General features: G+C 43.5%; 1 protein-coding gene across 4 annotated transcripts in view; it reads left to right on the top strand.

Moving 5' to 3' along the window:
* Nucleotides 1-1,649, top strand: part of atp8b1 (ATPase phospholipid transporting 8B1) — a 184,079-nt gene extending 182,430 nt beyond the window's left edge. For all 4 annotated transcript variants that reach the window (XM_072251748.1, XM_072251746.1, XM_072251747.1 and 1 more), the window contains exon 28: nucleotides 732-1,649. In XM_072251748.1, coding sequence (XP_072107849.1) covers nucleotides 732-956 — 225 coding nt within the window. In that variant the 3' untranslated portion in view covers nucleotides 957-1,649. The remainder of the gene's footprint in view (nucleotides 1-731) is intronic.
* Nucleotides 1,650-14,143: the final 12,494 nt, after the last annotated feature.

The following is a 14,143-nucleotide window of genomic DNA, read 5'->3' as shown; positions in this document are numbered from 1 at the left end:
AGGGCTATGTTGGAGGAATGTTACATCAAAGGAAGCAGCATTTGTGTTGAGATTTGGAAGATGGGAAGGGAAAGGTTAAGGGTGCTGAATGGGGAAAATCTTTCTCATCCAAAATTGCAGTGGCTAATGAAATTAGAAACATTGATCACTTATATTGGGATGATCCATGATATGTAGAGGGCATTGAAATACAACTAACTTAGCACCTACATTTTAGACAGCATGGATACAATGAGTTAACTAAAATTCAGAAGAGTGAGGGGTGACCTAATTGAAACCTATCAAATGGTGAAAGGTCTTGATAGAGTGGATGTGGCGAGGATATTTCCTATGGTGAGAGAGTCCAGGACCAGAGGATAGAATAGAATAGAGGGGTATCCTTTTAGAATTGAAATGAGGAAGAATTTCTTTAGCCAGAGAGTGGTGAGTCTGTGGAATTCTTTGCCATGGGTGGCTGTGGAGAGCAAATTATTCTGTATATTTAAGGAAGGGTTTGATAGATCCTTGATTGGTCAGGGCATGAATGAATACAGGGAGAAGTCAGGAGATTGGGGCTGAGAGTTAAAATGGATCAGCCATGATGAAATGGCAGAGCAGACTCAATGGGCCACTGGGCCTAATTCTGCTCCTATATTTTATGGTCTTAATTATCTTAGCTCTGTTATACTTGAATTATCTCTACAAGGAGATGAGGCTCAGTGTTTTAAGTAATATCATCTTGTTCTTAATAGATTCAAATTAACCGCAAAAAATATGAGATTGAACCGAAGCCCAAACCAAGTCGGCCAACTGCTTTCCAACGGAATGCATCAGTTCGTCGATCAGCCTATGCGTTTTCACATCAACAAGGATATGCTGATCTAATTTCTTCAGGTCGCAGTATTCGTAAGAAAGCGCGCCCTGAACTACGTATCAGCAATTGGACGCAGGAAACAGCTGGTGCCAATGCAAGATGAATTCCCCATTGTGATGACTTTGTCAGCGACTATTTTATTGTTGAAAGGAAAACAACCTTTTTAAAAAAAAATCTCAGGATCGACTGGAGGAAGTTTCCAATACATTCAATAACATGACTTTCACACACTATGGGGTATCTGGGATCCTCCTAATTTGCACAAAAGAAAGATGAGGAAATCTGCAGGGGCCAACCACTATACTTAAGCATCAAGAGGCGATGAACCTGGTTTCCAAGCATTGTTCTCCTATTGCTACATGGTGAAATTTTATGGATTTTCATTTGAGACTTTTGTGAGTAATAAAGAGATACAGAATTTTGTTTTATGGACTTGCAGAAACTACCTGACTAGATTATGTTTTTCATGTTTACAACATGTAAGTTACTCAACTTTTATTCAATTTGTGAATACAAAATGTTTCACCTTTAATACTTTACCAAATATGATGGCATTAAATCTTTTATAAAATTCTGATTTTTTCCCCACTATTCAAACTCTAAAGTCCAGTTATGAAAGATCACTTAAAATCTGCGCTGCCATTTTTATTTTCTGATCTTAAGTTCTTAAATATGTTTTCCAGAAGTTATTAAATATTTAGTTTAAATGTTCCTCCTTATGAACTTTTTAAACAAATGTATTTGCCTTGAAGCATTAAATGTCTGTATTTAATGGATTTTTCAGGGTGTTTTTCTGTATTAAATAAGGACAAGTAAACATATAACATTTATTGCTGTTTTTCAATTAATTCAGCGTGCGCTTTTTTTTGTTAAATCACAAAATCAACGAGAAATCTGAAATGTACATCTTTAGCCTTTAACACCTTGTTGTTATCACTACTCGTTATATCCAAGGAAAACTGCAAGATTATCAGATCACATTTAAAACAGTTTGGCATTGTCTGAAACCAGGAATTAGTTGGATTTTCATTTCATTTTTTTCCTCAAGTCACCGAGTGACAGGAATCTGTTTTCCTTAGTGAAAAAAATGTTTTTGACTTAGCTAATTGAAGGTTAATTTATGCAGCTATATTAATTATTTGGTTCATATTTACTGCCTTAATTTTTTCAAAAAAGCTAATAACTATCAATTAATATAAATTGTTTTCTTTTATCTAACAGAAAAAAGTTTCTTTGCCATTGCTTTTCTGCTACCCAAACAACATTAAATATGTGCACACAACTGTTTGTACATAGGAGTTTAGATTTCACTGCATTGAGATACATTTATCACATATACATCAAAATGTACAGTGAAATGTGTCCTTTGTACTAGAACCTAGTGATGTGCTGGGGGGCAGCCCAGCCTCCAAGTGTCACCATACATTCCAGTGCCAATGTAGCATGTCCGCAATGCTTGGCATGACTACAGAGAACACAACAAGCAACAAAACAACAACAGGGTGCCTGGCTTGCTGGAGGAACTCAGCAAGCCAGGCAGACTATGGGAAAGAGTACAGTCGATGTTTCAGGTTGAGACACTTCATCAGGACTGGAAAGAAAGAGGAGAAGCCAGGGTTGGAAGGTGGCGGGGCGGGGGTGGGAGAGAGAATGAAATACAAGGTGATAAGTGAAACCAGGAGGGGAGAAGGGCTGAAGCAAAGAACTGGGAATATGATTGGTGAAAGAGATTAAAGGCTGGAAAGGATAGAAGACCATTAAAAAAAGGGAAGGAGGAGGAGCACCAGACAGAGGTGATGGTAGGTAAGGAGATGAGGTGAAAGAGGGGAAAAAAGAACAGGGAATGGTGAAAGGGTTTCAAAAAATTGACGTTCGTGCAATCAGGTTAGAGGCTACTCAGATGGAATATAAACTGTTGTTCCTCAAACCTGCGTGTGGCCTCATTGCCGCAGTAGAGGAGGCCGTGGATTGACATGTTGGAATGGGAGGGGGAAAGTAGAATTGAAATGGGTGGTGGCAAACGGGAGGTCCGACTTTTTCTCGCGGACTGGTAGGTGCTCGTCGAAGTGGTATCCCAATCTATGTCAAGTCTCACCAGTATACAGGAGGCCACGCTGGGAGCACCAGATTCAGCAGACAACCACAACAAATTAGCAGGTGAAGTGTCGCCTCACCTGGAAGGACTGTTTGGGGCGAAGGGGCAGGTGTAGCACTTGTTCTGTTTGCAAGGATAAGTGCCAGGAAGAATGAGCAGATGAGGGAGTCACGTAGGGAGTGATCCTTGCAGAAAGTGGGTGGAAGGAAACAGCAAAGCAAGTCCTTTTCCTCCCTCCTATCCACTCTCACGCACATAGACAGTCCTCCCACAGCGCGACAGGCCTCTGGGCCTCCAGCCTGCAGCCTCTAGTGGACTCTCAGACAGCGGGCCTCTAAGCTCCCCGGTGGACTTCAGATTTGTAGAACCAGGGCTTCGGCCACCAGCCTTCAACTTCTGTTCTTCAGATCGATCTTCAGGCTTTCATTATTTAGTATCAACTCCAAAACTAGATGATGATAGCAACCCAAACTCCAGGCCTTGCACTCCAAATGCACCAACTTGGAGACTCAGATGGTCATTGGCCCTTGTACCCCCTTCTTAGGTGGTCATCCGATCTTGGGACACGCCAACTTGAGGGCATTTACTGAACCAGAGGGCCACCAGCCCTTGCCCTCGCCAATCCTCCTCCATGGTGCATGCCACCCCAACATCCATGGATATTCTTTGCACATATCCACTTTGCTAGCTTTGAGTGTTGTATCAAGGTGTTGCATCTAAATGTGCGTAGTATAAGAAATAATCTCCCTCCTGGCACTTATCCTTGTAAGCGGAACAAGTGCTACACATGCCCTTACACTTCCTCCTTCACCACCATTCAGGGCCCCAAACAGTCCTTCCAGGTGAGGCGACACTTCACCTGTGAGTCGGCTGGGGTGATATACTGCGTCTGGTGCTCCCGATGTGGCCTTTTATATATTGGCGAGACCCGACGCAGACTGGGAGACCGCTTTGCTGAACACCTACGCTCTGTCCACCAGAGAAAGCAGGATCTCCCAGTGGCCACACATTTTAATTCCACATCCCATTCCCATTCTGACATGTCTATCCACGGCCTCCACTACTGTAAAGATGAAGCCACACTCAGGTTGGAGGAACAACACCTTATATTCCGTCTGGGTAGCCTCCAACTTGATGGCATGAACATCGACTTCTCTAACTTCCACTAATGCCCCACCTCCCCCTCGTACCCCATCCGTTATTTATTTTTATACACACATTCTTTCTCTCACTCTCCTTTTTCTCCCTCTGTCCCTCTGACTTATACCCCTTGCCCATCCTCTGGGTTTACCCCCGCCCCTTTGTCTTTCTCCCTGGGCCTCCTGTCCCATGATCCTCTCATATCCCCTTTGCCAATCACCTGTCCAGCTCTTGGCTCCATCCCTCCCCCTCCTGTCTTCTCCTATCATTTTGGATCTCCCACTTTCAAATCTCTTACTAACTCTTCCTTCAGTTAGTCCTGACGAAGGGTCTCGGCCTGAAACGTTGACTGTACCTCTTCCTAGAGATGCTGCCTGGCCTGCTGCGTTCACCAGCAACTTTGATGTGTGATGCCTGATGTAATGTGTGAAGGAAGAGAAGTGGGTGCAGTTACTATTACCAGAGAGAAGGTGCTCAAAAAGCTGAAAGACCTAAAGATACATAAGTCACCCAGACCAGATGAACCGCACCCTAGGATTCTGAAAGAGGTAGCATTAGAGGCTGTGGTTGCATTAGAAATGATTTTTCAAAAATGATTGGACTCTGGCATGGTGCCAGAGGACTGGAAAATTGCAAATGTTACTCACTATAGGAAAGGAGGAAGGTAGCAGAAAGGAAATTATAGACCAGTTAGCCTGACCTCTGTGGTTGGGAAGATGTTAGACTCAATTGCTAAGGATGAGGTGATTGAGTACTTGGTGACACAGGACAAGATGGTGTGAAGTCAGCCCGGTTTCCTTCAGGGAAGGCTTGGAAAGTGTATGGTCATGCACTTTGGTGGAAGAAATAAATGAGCAGACTATTATTTAGATGCGGAGATAATTCAAAATGCAGAGATGCAAAGGGACTTGGGAGTCCTTGTGCAGGATACCATAAAGGTTAACCTCCAGGTTGAGTTGGTGGTGAAGAAAGCGAATGCAATGTTGGCACTCATTTCTAGAGGTATAGAATGTAAGAGCAGAGATGTGATGTTGAGGCTCTATAAGGCACTTGTGAGATCACACTTGGAGTATTGTGTGCAGTTTTGGGCTCCTTATTTTAGAAAGGATATACTGTCATTGGAGAGGGTTCAGAGAAGATTCACGAGAATGATTCCAGGAATGAAAGAGTTACCTTATAAGGAATATCTGACAGCTCTTGGGCTCTATTCCCTGGAGTTCAGGAGAATGAGAGGGGATCTTATTGAAACATTCCAAATGTTAAAAGGCTTGAACAGATTAGATATGGCAAAGTTATTTCCCATGGTAGGGTCTTCTAGGACAAGAGGGCATGACTTCAGGATTGAAGGATGTCCTTTTAGAACAGAAATGCGGAGAAATTACTTCAGTCAGAGGGTGGTAAATCTGTGGAATTTGTTGCCACGAGTGGCTGTGGAGGCCAAGTCATTGGGTGCATTTAAGGCAGAGATAAATAGGTTCTTGATTAGCCAGGGCATCAAAGGGTATGGGGAGAAGACAGGGGAGTGGGGATGACTGAAAGAATTGGATCAGCCTATGGTTGAATGGCGGAGCAGACTCAATGGGCTGGATGGCCCGCTTCTGCTCCTATATCTTATGGTTTTACGGTCTCATGGAAAATCCTGCCTGATGAACTTGTTGGAATTCTTTGAGGAGATTACAAGTAGGATAGATAAAGGGATGCAGTGGATGTTGTATATTTGTACCTTCAGCAGGCCTTTGCAAAGTGCCACACATGAGGTTGCTTACCAAGTTAAGATTCCATGGTATTACAGGAAAGTTACTGGCATCGTTAGAACATTGGCTGATTGGCAGGAGGCAGTGAGTGGGAATAAAAGGATCCTTTTCTGGTTGGCTGCCAGTGAGTAGTGGCGTTCCACAGGGGACAGTGTTGAGATTTTATGCTGTATATAAATGATTTAGATGATGGAATAGATGGTTTTGTTGCCAAGTTTGCAGATAATACAAAGATTGGTCAAGGGGCAAGTGGTGTTGAGGAAACAGGTAGGATGCAGACGGGCTTAGACAGATTAGGAGAATGGGCAAGAAAGTGACAAATGAAATACAATGTTGGAAAATGCATGGTAATGCATTGTGGTGGTAGAAATAAATGCATGGACTATTTTCAAAATGGGGAAAAAAAAAACGGGGAGAAGGCCAGGAACTGGGGTTGAGGAGGATTAAAAAAAAGGATCGGCCATGATTGAATGGCGGAGCAGACTCGATGGGCCAGATGGCCTAATTCTGCTCCTAAGTTCTTATGGTCTTGTGGAGTATGGAGCAGAGGCCTAGGATCAGGAATCCCCTTGTCCCATGCCCACATGCCAGGCCTGCCAGTGTGGTACTCAGAAAATATGCATCAATGTTCATCTTCAAGTAGCATCCATGGCAATGGAGCCAGAGTGCCGAAGTTCAAAGTAAATTTATTATTAAAGTACATATATATCACCATATACAACCCTAAAATTCATATTCTTGTGGGCATACTCTGTAAATCCAATAACCATAATAGAATCAATGAAAAACTGCACCAACAGGGTGGATAACCAGTGTGTAGAAGACAGCAAACTGTGCAAATACAAAAAGAAAAGAAAAGAAACAATAAATATTGAGAACATGGGATAAGGAGTCTTTGAAAGTGAGTCAATAGGTTATGAAAACTTCAGTAATTGGGGCAAGTGAAGTTGAATGAGGTTATTCCCCTCTGAATCATGAGCCTGATGGTTGAGGGGTAATAAATGTTCCTGAATCTGGTGGTGTGAGTCCTGAGGCTCCTGCATATTCTTCCTGATGACAATATTGAGAAGAGAGCAAGACCTGGTTGGTGGGGGTCCATTATGATGGATGCTGTTTTCTGCAATAACACTGTGTTTAAAAAAACAATCGCATTTGGAAAAGGAGGCCCTCTTTTAACATTAAGTTCCCAAAGTAGAATAGTTGACATGAGATTGTGGATGCCAGAATATGGAAGTCCAGGCAGCATCTATGGAGCAAAATAGACTGTAGGCATTTTGGGTTGAGTCCTTCATCTGGACAGAAGGGTTATAGATGGGGAGATCCTTTATATTGTACAAGCTTAAACTGAGATTAAGACAAGTATGTGTGATGCACTGTAAGGATTCACTGCTAATGTAATGGCTTCTTTGCAATGTTTCACTGCTAAGGCTAATGTAATGGCTTCTCTGTAATGTTCACTGCTGAGGTAACAGTTTCTCTGTAGCAGCAATGTTTGGGTTATGGCTGGAGATAACAGGACTGTGGTTATGCATGTTAGCCAATCAGAGATTGTTGCTCTGTCTTGTGAATCTGGAAGGAGGTTTTTCACGGTCTTTGTCAAGGAGAGATGAAGAGGGAAGACATGTGTGGAGAGGGCTGGTAGACCACCAGATGGAGTGGACTGGGATCTGAGGGTCCAAAGGCAGGCGAAGCTCGGAGGAGACCAATGGTGGAAGAATGGCGACTGAGTGAGCTCCAACGTGCACTTTTGACTTTTCCTTGAATTGGGCCCTTTTTTAATTTTCATTACTAACCCTCTGTTCAGAGAGACATTGGGAGTTTGATAACATTGTACATTGTACTCTCATTTGAGTAGGGGAGGAGGACTCACCGATAAGGACAGGAATGAACATCCATATGTTAATTAAGTCAGGGCCTAGCAAAGGGAATAACTGATAAAGACTGGACAGCACATCCGTCTGTAATTAAGCCTCGATCTAGCAGACTCTCTTATCTGTAACTACATTTTGCAACAACAGACTTGGTGGGCGTACCAGTTCAAATGACATCTTGCAGCAGTAATGTATGGGACTTACTATGTATAAATATATCTCGGTAACCAGAGAGTGTTCCATCCTTGGCATTCGTTGGCAAGACCGTGTCTCCAGCCTGGAGGTCTTGGATCGCGCGGAGTCCACCAGCATTGAGTCCCTGATCATCAGAGCCCAGATGCTGTGGGTGGGACATGTCATCAGAAAGGACGACCACCGTTTGCCTCGCCAGCTGCTCTATGGTGAACTGGAGACCGGAAAGAGACCGCAAGGTCGTCCACGCAAGCGCTACAAAGACGCTATGAAGGAAATCCTACGCCACTGTGACATCCAGCCAAGGGAACTAGAAGCTGCGGCTGCTGACAAAGCCCGCTAGCGAGCCCTGTGCTATGAAGCCTACACCAGTTTTGAAGACAGGCACTGCCAAAAACTGATGGAAAACCGTAAGCGGCGTCACAGAACAGCAGCCACAATTATTACATCAACGGACTAACAGTGCCCCCATTGTGCTAGAGTCTGCGCTTCCAGACTGGGACTGCAGAGCCACCTCCGTGTCCACAGATGAACTGCACAACAACTTGTCTTCTTCCAATCCAAAGGACTACAGTACTGTACCACAATCCCCAGAGAAAGTCGGCACACTAGTCGGATGGTGGCAGTACTTACGTGCCTTGGCTCCGACAACTGGGTCTCAAACTCCTGCAGGAGGGTGTGCAATAAACTGTTGTAACTATAAGAAGATGGTCTCCCGAGTTTTATTCAGATTCGACTTTAACTTGGCGTCACGAACAGGATCCCAAAAGAGGGATATCCAAGCCGACGGGCTGAGTAAGCGGCTGGACCACTCTCGGGACTGCAGAGACTGACCGGGCGCCCAATAGGTATTTTACCTTTTGTGGCTCTCTGTTAGTTCCTTTGGAGGCACGGTCCCTCGCCCAAGATTGATCACATAACCTTGACGGGATCGGGAAAGAATCTGCTGGGAGACTCGTATAAGGCAGGCAAATTTTATTAATTGAGCCCGAGGAATTAAAGCTTTTGACCTGTTCCACTTGTACACCACCGATGTAAATTGGGTCGTGCAGTCCGCTACTCCTTCTGAAATCAACAACCAATTCCTTCGTCTTGCTGACATTGAGGGATAGGTTATTGTCTTCGCACCATGCCACCAGGTTCTTAATTTCCTCTCTGTACTCAAACTCATCATTACCCAAGATGCGGACAATTGTTGTGTCATCAGCAAACTTACATATTGAGTTTGATGGAAACTTGGCTATACAATTACGGGACACACATCGAAGTTGCTGGTGAACGCAGGAGGCCAGGCAGCATCTCTAGGAAGAGGTACAGTCGACGTTTCGGGCGAGACCCTTCGTCAGGACAGGTGGGTGTACAGTGAGTACAGCAGGGGGCTGAGTACACAGCCTTGTGGGGCACCAGTGCTCAGAGTGATTGTAAAGGAGAGCTTGTCCCCTATTTTTACATCCTGGGTCCTGTCTGTGAGGAAGTTGAAGATCCAGCTGCAGATCTGAGTGCTAAGGCCCAGGTTCCGGAGCTTAGGAATCAGTTTATTTGGAATGATGGTATTAAAGGCAGAGCTGTAGTCAATGAGAAGGAGCCTTACGTATGCATCTTTATTCTCCAGGTGTTCTAAGGAGGAATGTAGGGCCAGAGAGATGGCATCTGCCATTGACCTGTTGCTCCGGTAGGCGAATTGCAAAGCATCGAGGTTGACCTGTAGGCTGTGGTTGATGTGTGCCATAACCAATCTCTCAAAACACTTTATAGCAATTGAAGTCAGAGCCAAAGGTCGATAGTCATTCAGGCATGCCACCTTGGTCTTCTTCAGCACTGGGATTATTGTTGCCTTCTTAAAACATGAGGGGATCTTAGACTGAAGCAAGGAGCAGTTGAAGATGTCAGCAAACACTCCAGCTAGCTCGCTTGCACAGGTCTGGAGAACCCGTCCTGGGACACCATCTGGGCCCGTCGCCTTCCTTGGATTTATCTTCAGGAAGACCCTTCTAACATCCTCCTTGGTGATGATGAATCTCAATGCCACCAGGTCCAGTTCATCCGGAGGAAGTGAGACGCTCCTCTTCTGTTCGAATGTTGCGCAGAATATGTTATTTCGTCCTTCTCTAGCTGTTTCAAGATGTCTTCAACCAAGCTCTCAGCATCCTTCTGGCTTATCTGGATAAAACCAAGGAAGGACTCTCTAACACAGGCTGTTTTCCTCTCAAGATCAACTTCCACATACCTCACTACTTCTGACATCTGCTCATGGTGTGCCTGATCAAGAGTCAAGTCGAACATGAGACCATAGTACCTGGCTGTCGAATGCTTCTCAGTAAACTCTGGGGAACAGTGGATGCCATCATGTGGATGAATTCATTCTGGACACCCAGTGAAAGATAAGAAGTGGATTCAGGATGACTTTCCAAATGAGTGAGGTGTTCTTTTATGACAGGGTCAAAGATGGCCAGTAGTTTCAGTAAGCCAAGGAAATTTCCCATATTAGAGTCATCATCTAGCTGAAGTGACTCCCTGTGTCCTCGCAAAGCCAGGTTCTGAGTCGCAAGGAATTTTATGCAGTGAAGGATTCTCGTCAAGATATCACGCCACTTCTGCTTTTCCTTCTCAATCTGTGACTGAAATACCATGTCAATAACTCCTCTGTTTCCAGCTAAATTTCTTTCCACTGTGTGAAGCATTCCCGATAATTCTTGGTATTTTCATGAACACTAATCCTTTCAGGTGCTTTCCACTGGTTGAATCCACTTTCCTGCTCCAATGAGGATTGATGGTCTGACCGGAAATAGAGAAGACAACAGATACAAAATGCAGACTTTTTAGAAGGGGAATAGACCAGCCATGAGCGAGTCACTTCCTCACCATGACCATTTCTCAATTTCCCCTTGAACCAAGTTTTGTTCATTGAGCGGTTATTTGTTGGTAGGAAAGGCCCCTCACTGTTCTGGAAATACCTTGAACCCAGCTTTATTATTTCTGTTCTCAATGCGTCAGTCAGAATTGCTTTTCCAGTATCCATATCGAACTTCAGAAATCCAATGTCATGCTGTTCAATCACTTGACAGTTCGAGGCTGTTTGACACCATCCATTTCACTAGCTTCAGTGTTGTCAGGTTCAATCTTGTCAGGTAAAATCTCGTCAACAAACTCAACATCACCACCACCACCACCATCGTCTTCCCCTCCTGTCATGTCCACGTTCTCTGTGGCAGCCTCACTCTTAATCTTGTCATACTCGGATTTATCTGACTTGGCTTCCTCCTCGGCTTGTGACGCATTTGTACTTGATCCACCTTCGGATTCTAACAAACTTGTAGCGGGTGCAGGGGACTCCATGGAACATGTCGAGCTACTTGTTCCGGGCTTTTCAAAGAAGGGCATGAAGAATTTGCTCGACTTCTTGGCTTCCTCCACCTCCTGCTTTCATCTCTTCCATCCTTCAGCTCCACTTTCCTTCTTCTTTGTGAAGTAACATTTCATGATCTTCTTACACAATGCTTTGAAATAAGGCCATCCTAGTGCTTCTCACCCATGATAATCAAAGACAGATCTTACATCTGAAGAAAATTCTATTTTCACTATCCGAGGATGGCTTGTCTGACTTTTATAGAAACTGCTCAGTGGCGCCCCCCCCCCCCTTCAAGTGGCACCCAGGGCACGTGCCATACCTGCCATACCTTAGATTGGCCACTGATCCTGGCCATCCTGCAGGTGCCCAGCAGCGGAGTAGTAAATGCCACCTGTTACTGTAACTTCCAGGGAGGGGAAGATGCATTTTTTTCTGAGAAATCGCAGCTGTATCACCCATACCACTGCAGTCCCTCCCAACTAGTAAATGGCACCCACTGGGTGTGTGGAAATCGACTCCCAAGGGAAACTGCCAGCAGATGGGATCAGCAAAGTCCCAGCAGGTGGACTGGCTGTTGTTACCTAGCATATTTAATACCCCATCTGAGAGTCTTGGCCCAGCTGCAGGATCACCTCCATTGGAACAGGCAGCGGAGAGGTATAACTGAGAATGAGCGTTTTTTTTATTGAAGTTCATCATCAAACAAACATTTCCATAAGATGTATCTCAGATATTGTACATATATATCGCATAATCATATTTGCCACAAATCTCCACATAATATTTACCTATAGAAAAGTGAGGAAAGAAAGAACAAGCAAATGGAGAAAATTATGTACAAGTAGGGAGTGATCTTTTTTTTTACAACATATTCATTGATTTGTGAGAATAAAATCAGGCCTATGAGGTGTTATGTAGTTGAACCATTTTTCCAGTATGAATCAAAGTGTTCTAACTCCTGATTAACAGATACCAGGAAATATTTATCTCTTTTCAACCATTCTTGAGGTACACACCCAAAATATATGGTCTTACTTTCTAAAGGTATTTCACATTTAAAATTGTCTTGTAGGGTACTGTGTATCCCACTCCAATAGTCTTTGATAACAGGACAATCCCAGAAAATATGATAATGGTTTGCATTTTGCTTTCCACAATTTCTCCAGCAAACAGGGAGGTTACTATCATAATAGGATTTCTGAGAGTGTCTAATAAAATATCAAGTTTTTCCATCCAAACTCCCTCCATTTCTGTGAACTGGTACACTTCCATTGATACCTCCATATTATTGTCCATTCTTCCTCAGATATAATTATCCCTCCTTCCTTCTCCCATTTTGTTTTAATGTATGAAGTAGAATGTGTTTTAAGATTTGACAAACCCTTATTCACCCTTAAAATTATTCTACTACAATTATCTGAATTATATGCTTTTCTAAATAGCTCTATCTAGTCAAGTCAAGTCACTTTTTATTGTCATTTCAACTATAACTGCTGGTACAGTACACAGTAAAAACGAGACATCGTTTTTCAGGACCATGGTGCTAGATGAAAGAATACAAAAACTACACTGAATTACGTAAAACAACACAAAAAGTACACTAGACTACAGACCTACCCAGGACTGCATAAAGTATACAGAACAGTGCAGGCATTACAATAAATAATAAACAAGACAATAGGCACAGCGGAAGGCAGTAGGTTGGTAGTCCGATGGCTTGAGGGAAAAACTGTTACATAAACAAACAGCTGTACTCCCGCCGAGTATTTCGTTGGAGTCGGATGTAGTCCAATTTATTGTCCATTGGAGAGCAGAATGGACGGGAGAGCCGGCCGGCTAGGGCTTGCTTTTTGCCTGGCACGGACTCCTGCCCGCTCGTCTCGCTTCCACTTCCTCGCACACTGCTTACAACGTCCCCACCTCCAGCCACTGGCATCAGGCGACTCCGATGACTGTGGGCCTGATTCTCTCAGCGAGCCGAGGTCGCGCAATTTAACCAGCAGATCTTCATGAAGGTTTGTTTTTGGGCGATCTCCGTATTGTAGCGGTATCTGGTGATGGTAGATAGTCGCTCTGTTATCCATTGCCCTAAACCCTAATTGTGCCTTACAATTAGATTAAAAAACCAAATTAAAGTAGCACCAGATCTGAAAGGCCGCTGCTGCCATGCCACGCCACCTGCTGGACCGTAAACATGTACTTGCCTTGGTTACATTTTTAACCCTCCTATCAACATACTGTCGCATCTTTAGATACCAATAAAAGTCTTGTTTTTCTAATAAGTGTTTCTCTTTAAGCATTTCAAAACTGAAGTTTTCCTTCTTTCAGTATATTGCGAAGAACTGTTATTCCTTTAGCTGCCCAGTCCTTAAATCTAGCATCCAGTTTATTCTGCGTAAAATCCGAGTCATATGCACGCCATTTAAAAATTGCAATATCTCCCTCTAGTTTATATTCTTTTATAACAGTTTTCCATATTTTAAGAGTCCATTTCACCCATGGATTATCAATAGTATTTATGTACCTTTGTAGGTTGTTATCAGCCAAAATTGCCTGTATGGGGATGGGTAGTATCCCCTACTCAATGTTTTTCCATTGAGCATCATATGATGGGTTGCACCAACATATCACAGCTCTCAACTGTGCTGCAAAATAATAATCTCTAAGAGAAGGTAGGCCCCATCCCCCCTTTTCCTTGGCTAATTGCAAAGTTTTTAGATGAACTCTAGGCCTTTTACCTTGCCATATATATCTTGATAACATTATGTTCCATTCATTGAATTGATTTTGATTAATCTCTATCGGTAGGGTCTGAAAGAGATATAGTAGTCTGGGCAATATATTCACTTTAATAGATTCAATCCTTGAACTGAGACTGAAAAAAGGAAT

Source organism: Mobula birostris, chromosome 3, assembly GCF_030028105.1.
Source record: "Mobula birostris isolate sMobBir1 chromosome 3, sMobBir1.hap1, whole genome shotgun sequence".
Lineage (NCBI taxonomy): Eukaryota > Metazoa > Chordata > Chondrichthyes > Myliobatiformes > Myliobatidae > Mobula > Mobula birostris.
Note: the sequence above shows the minus strand (reverse complement) of the source record. Positions and strands in the feature narration are given on the sequence as shown.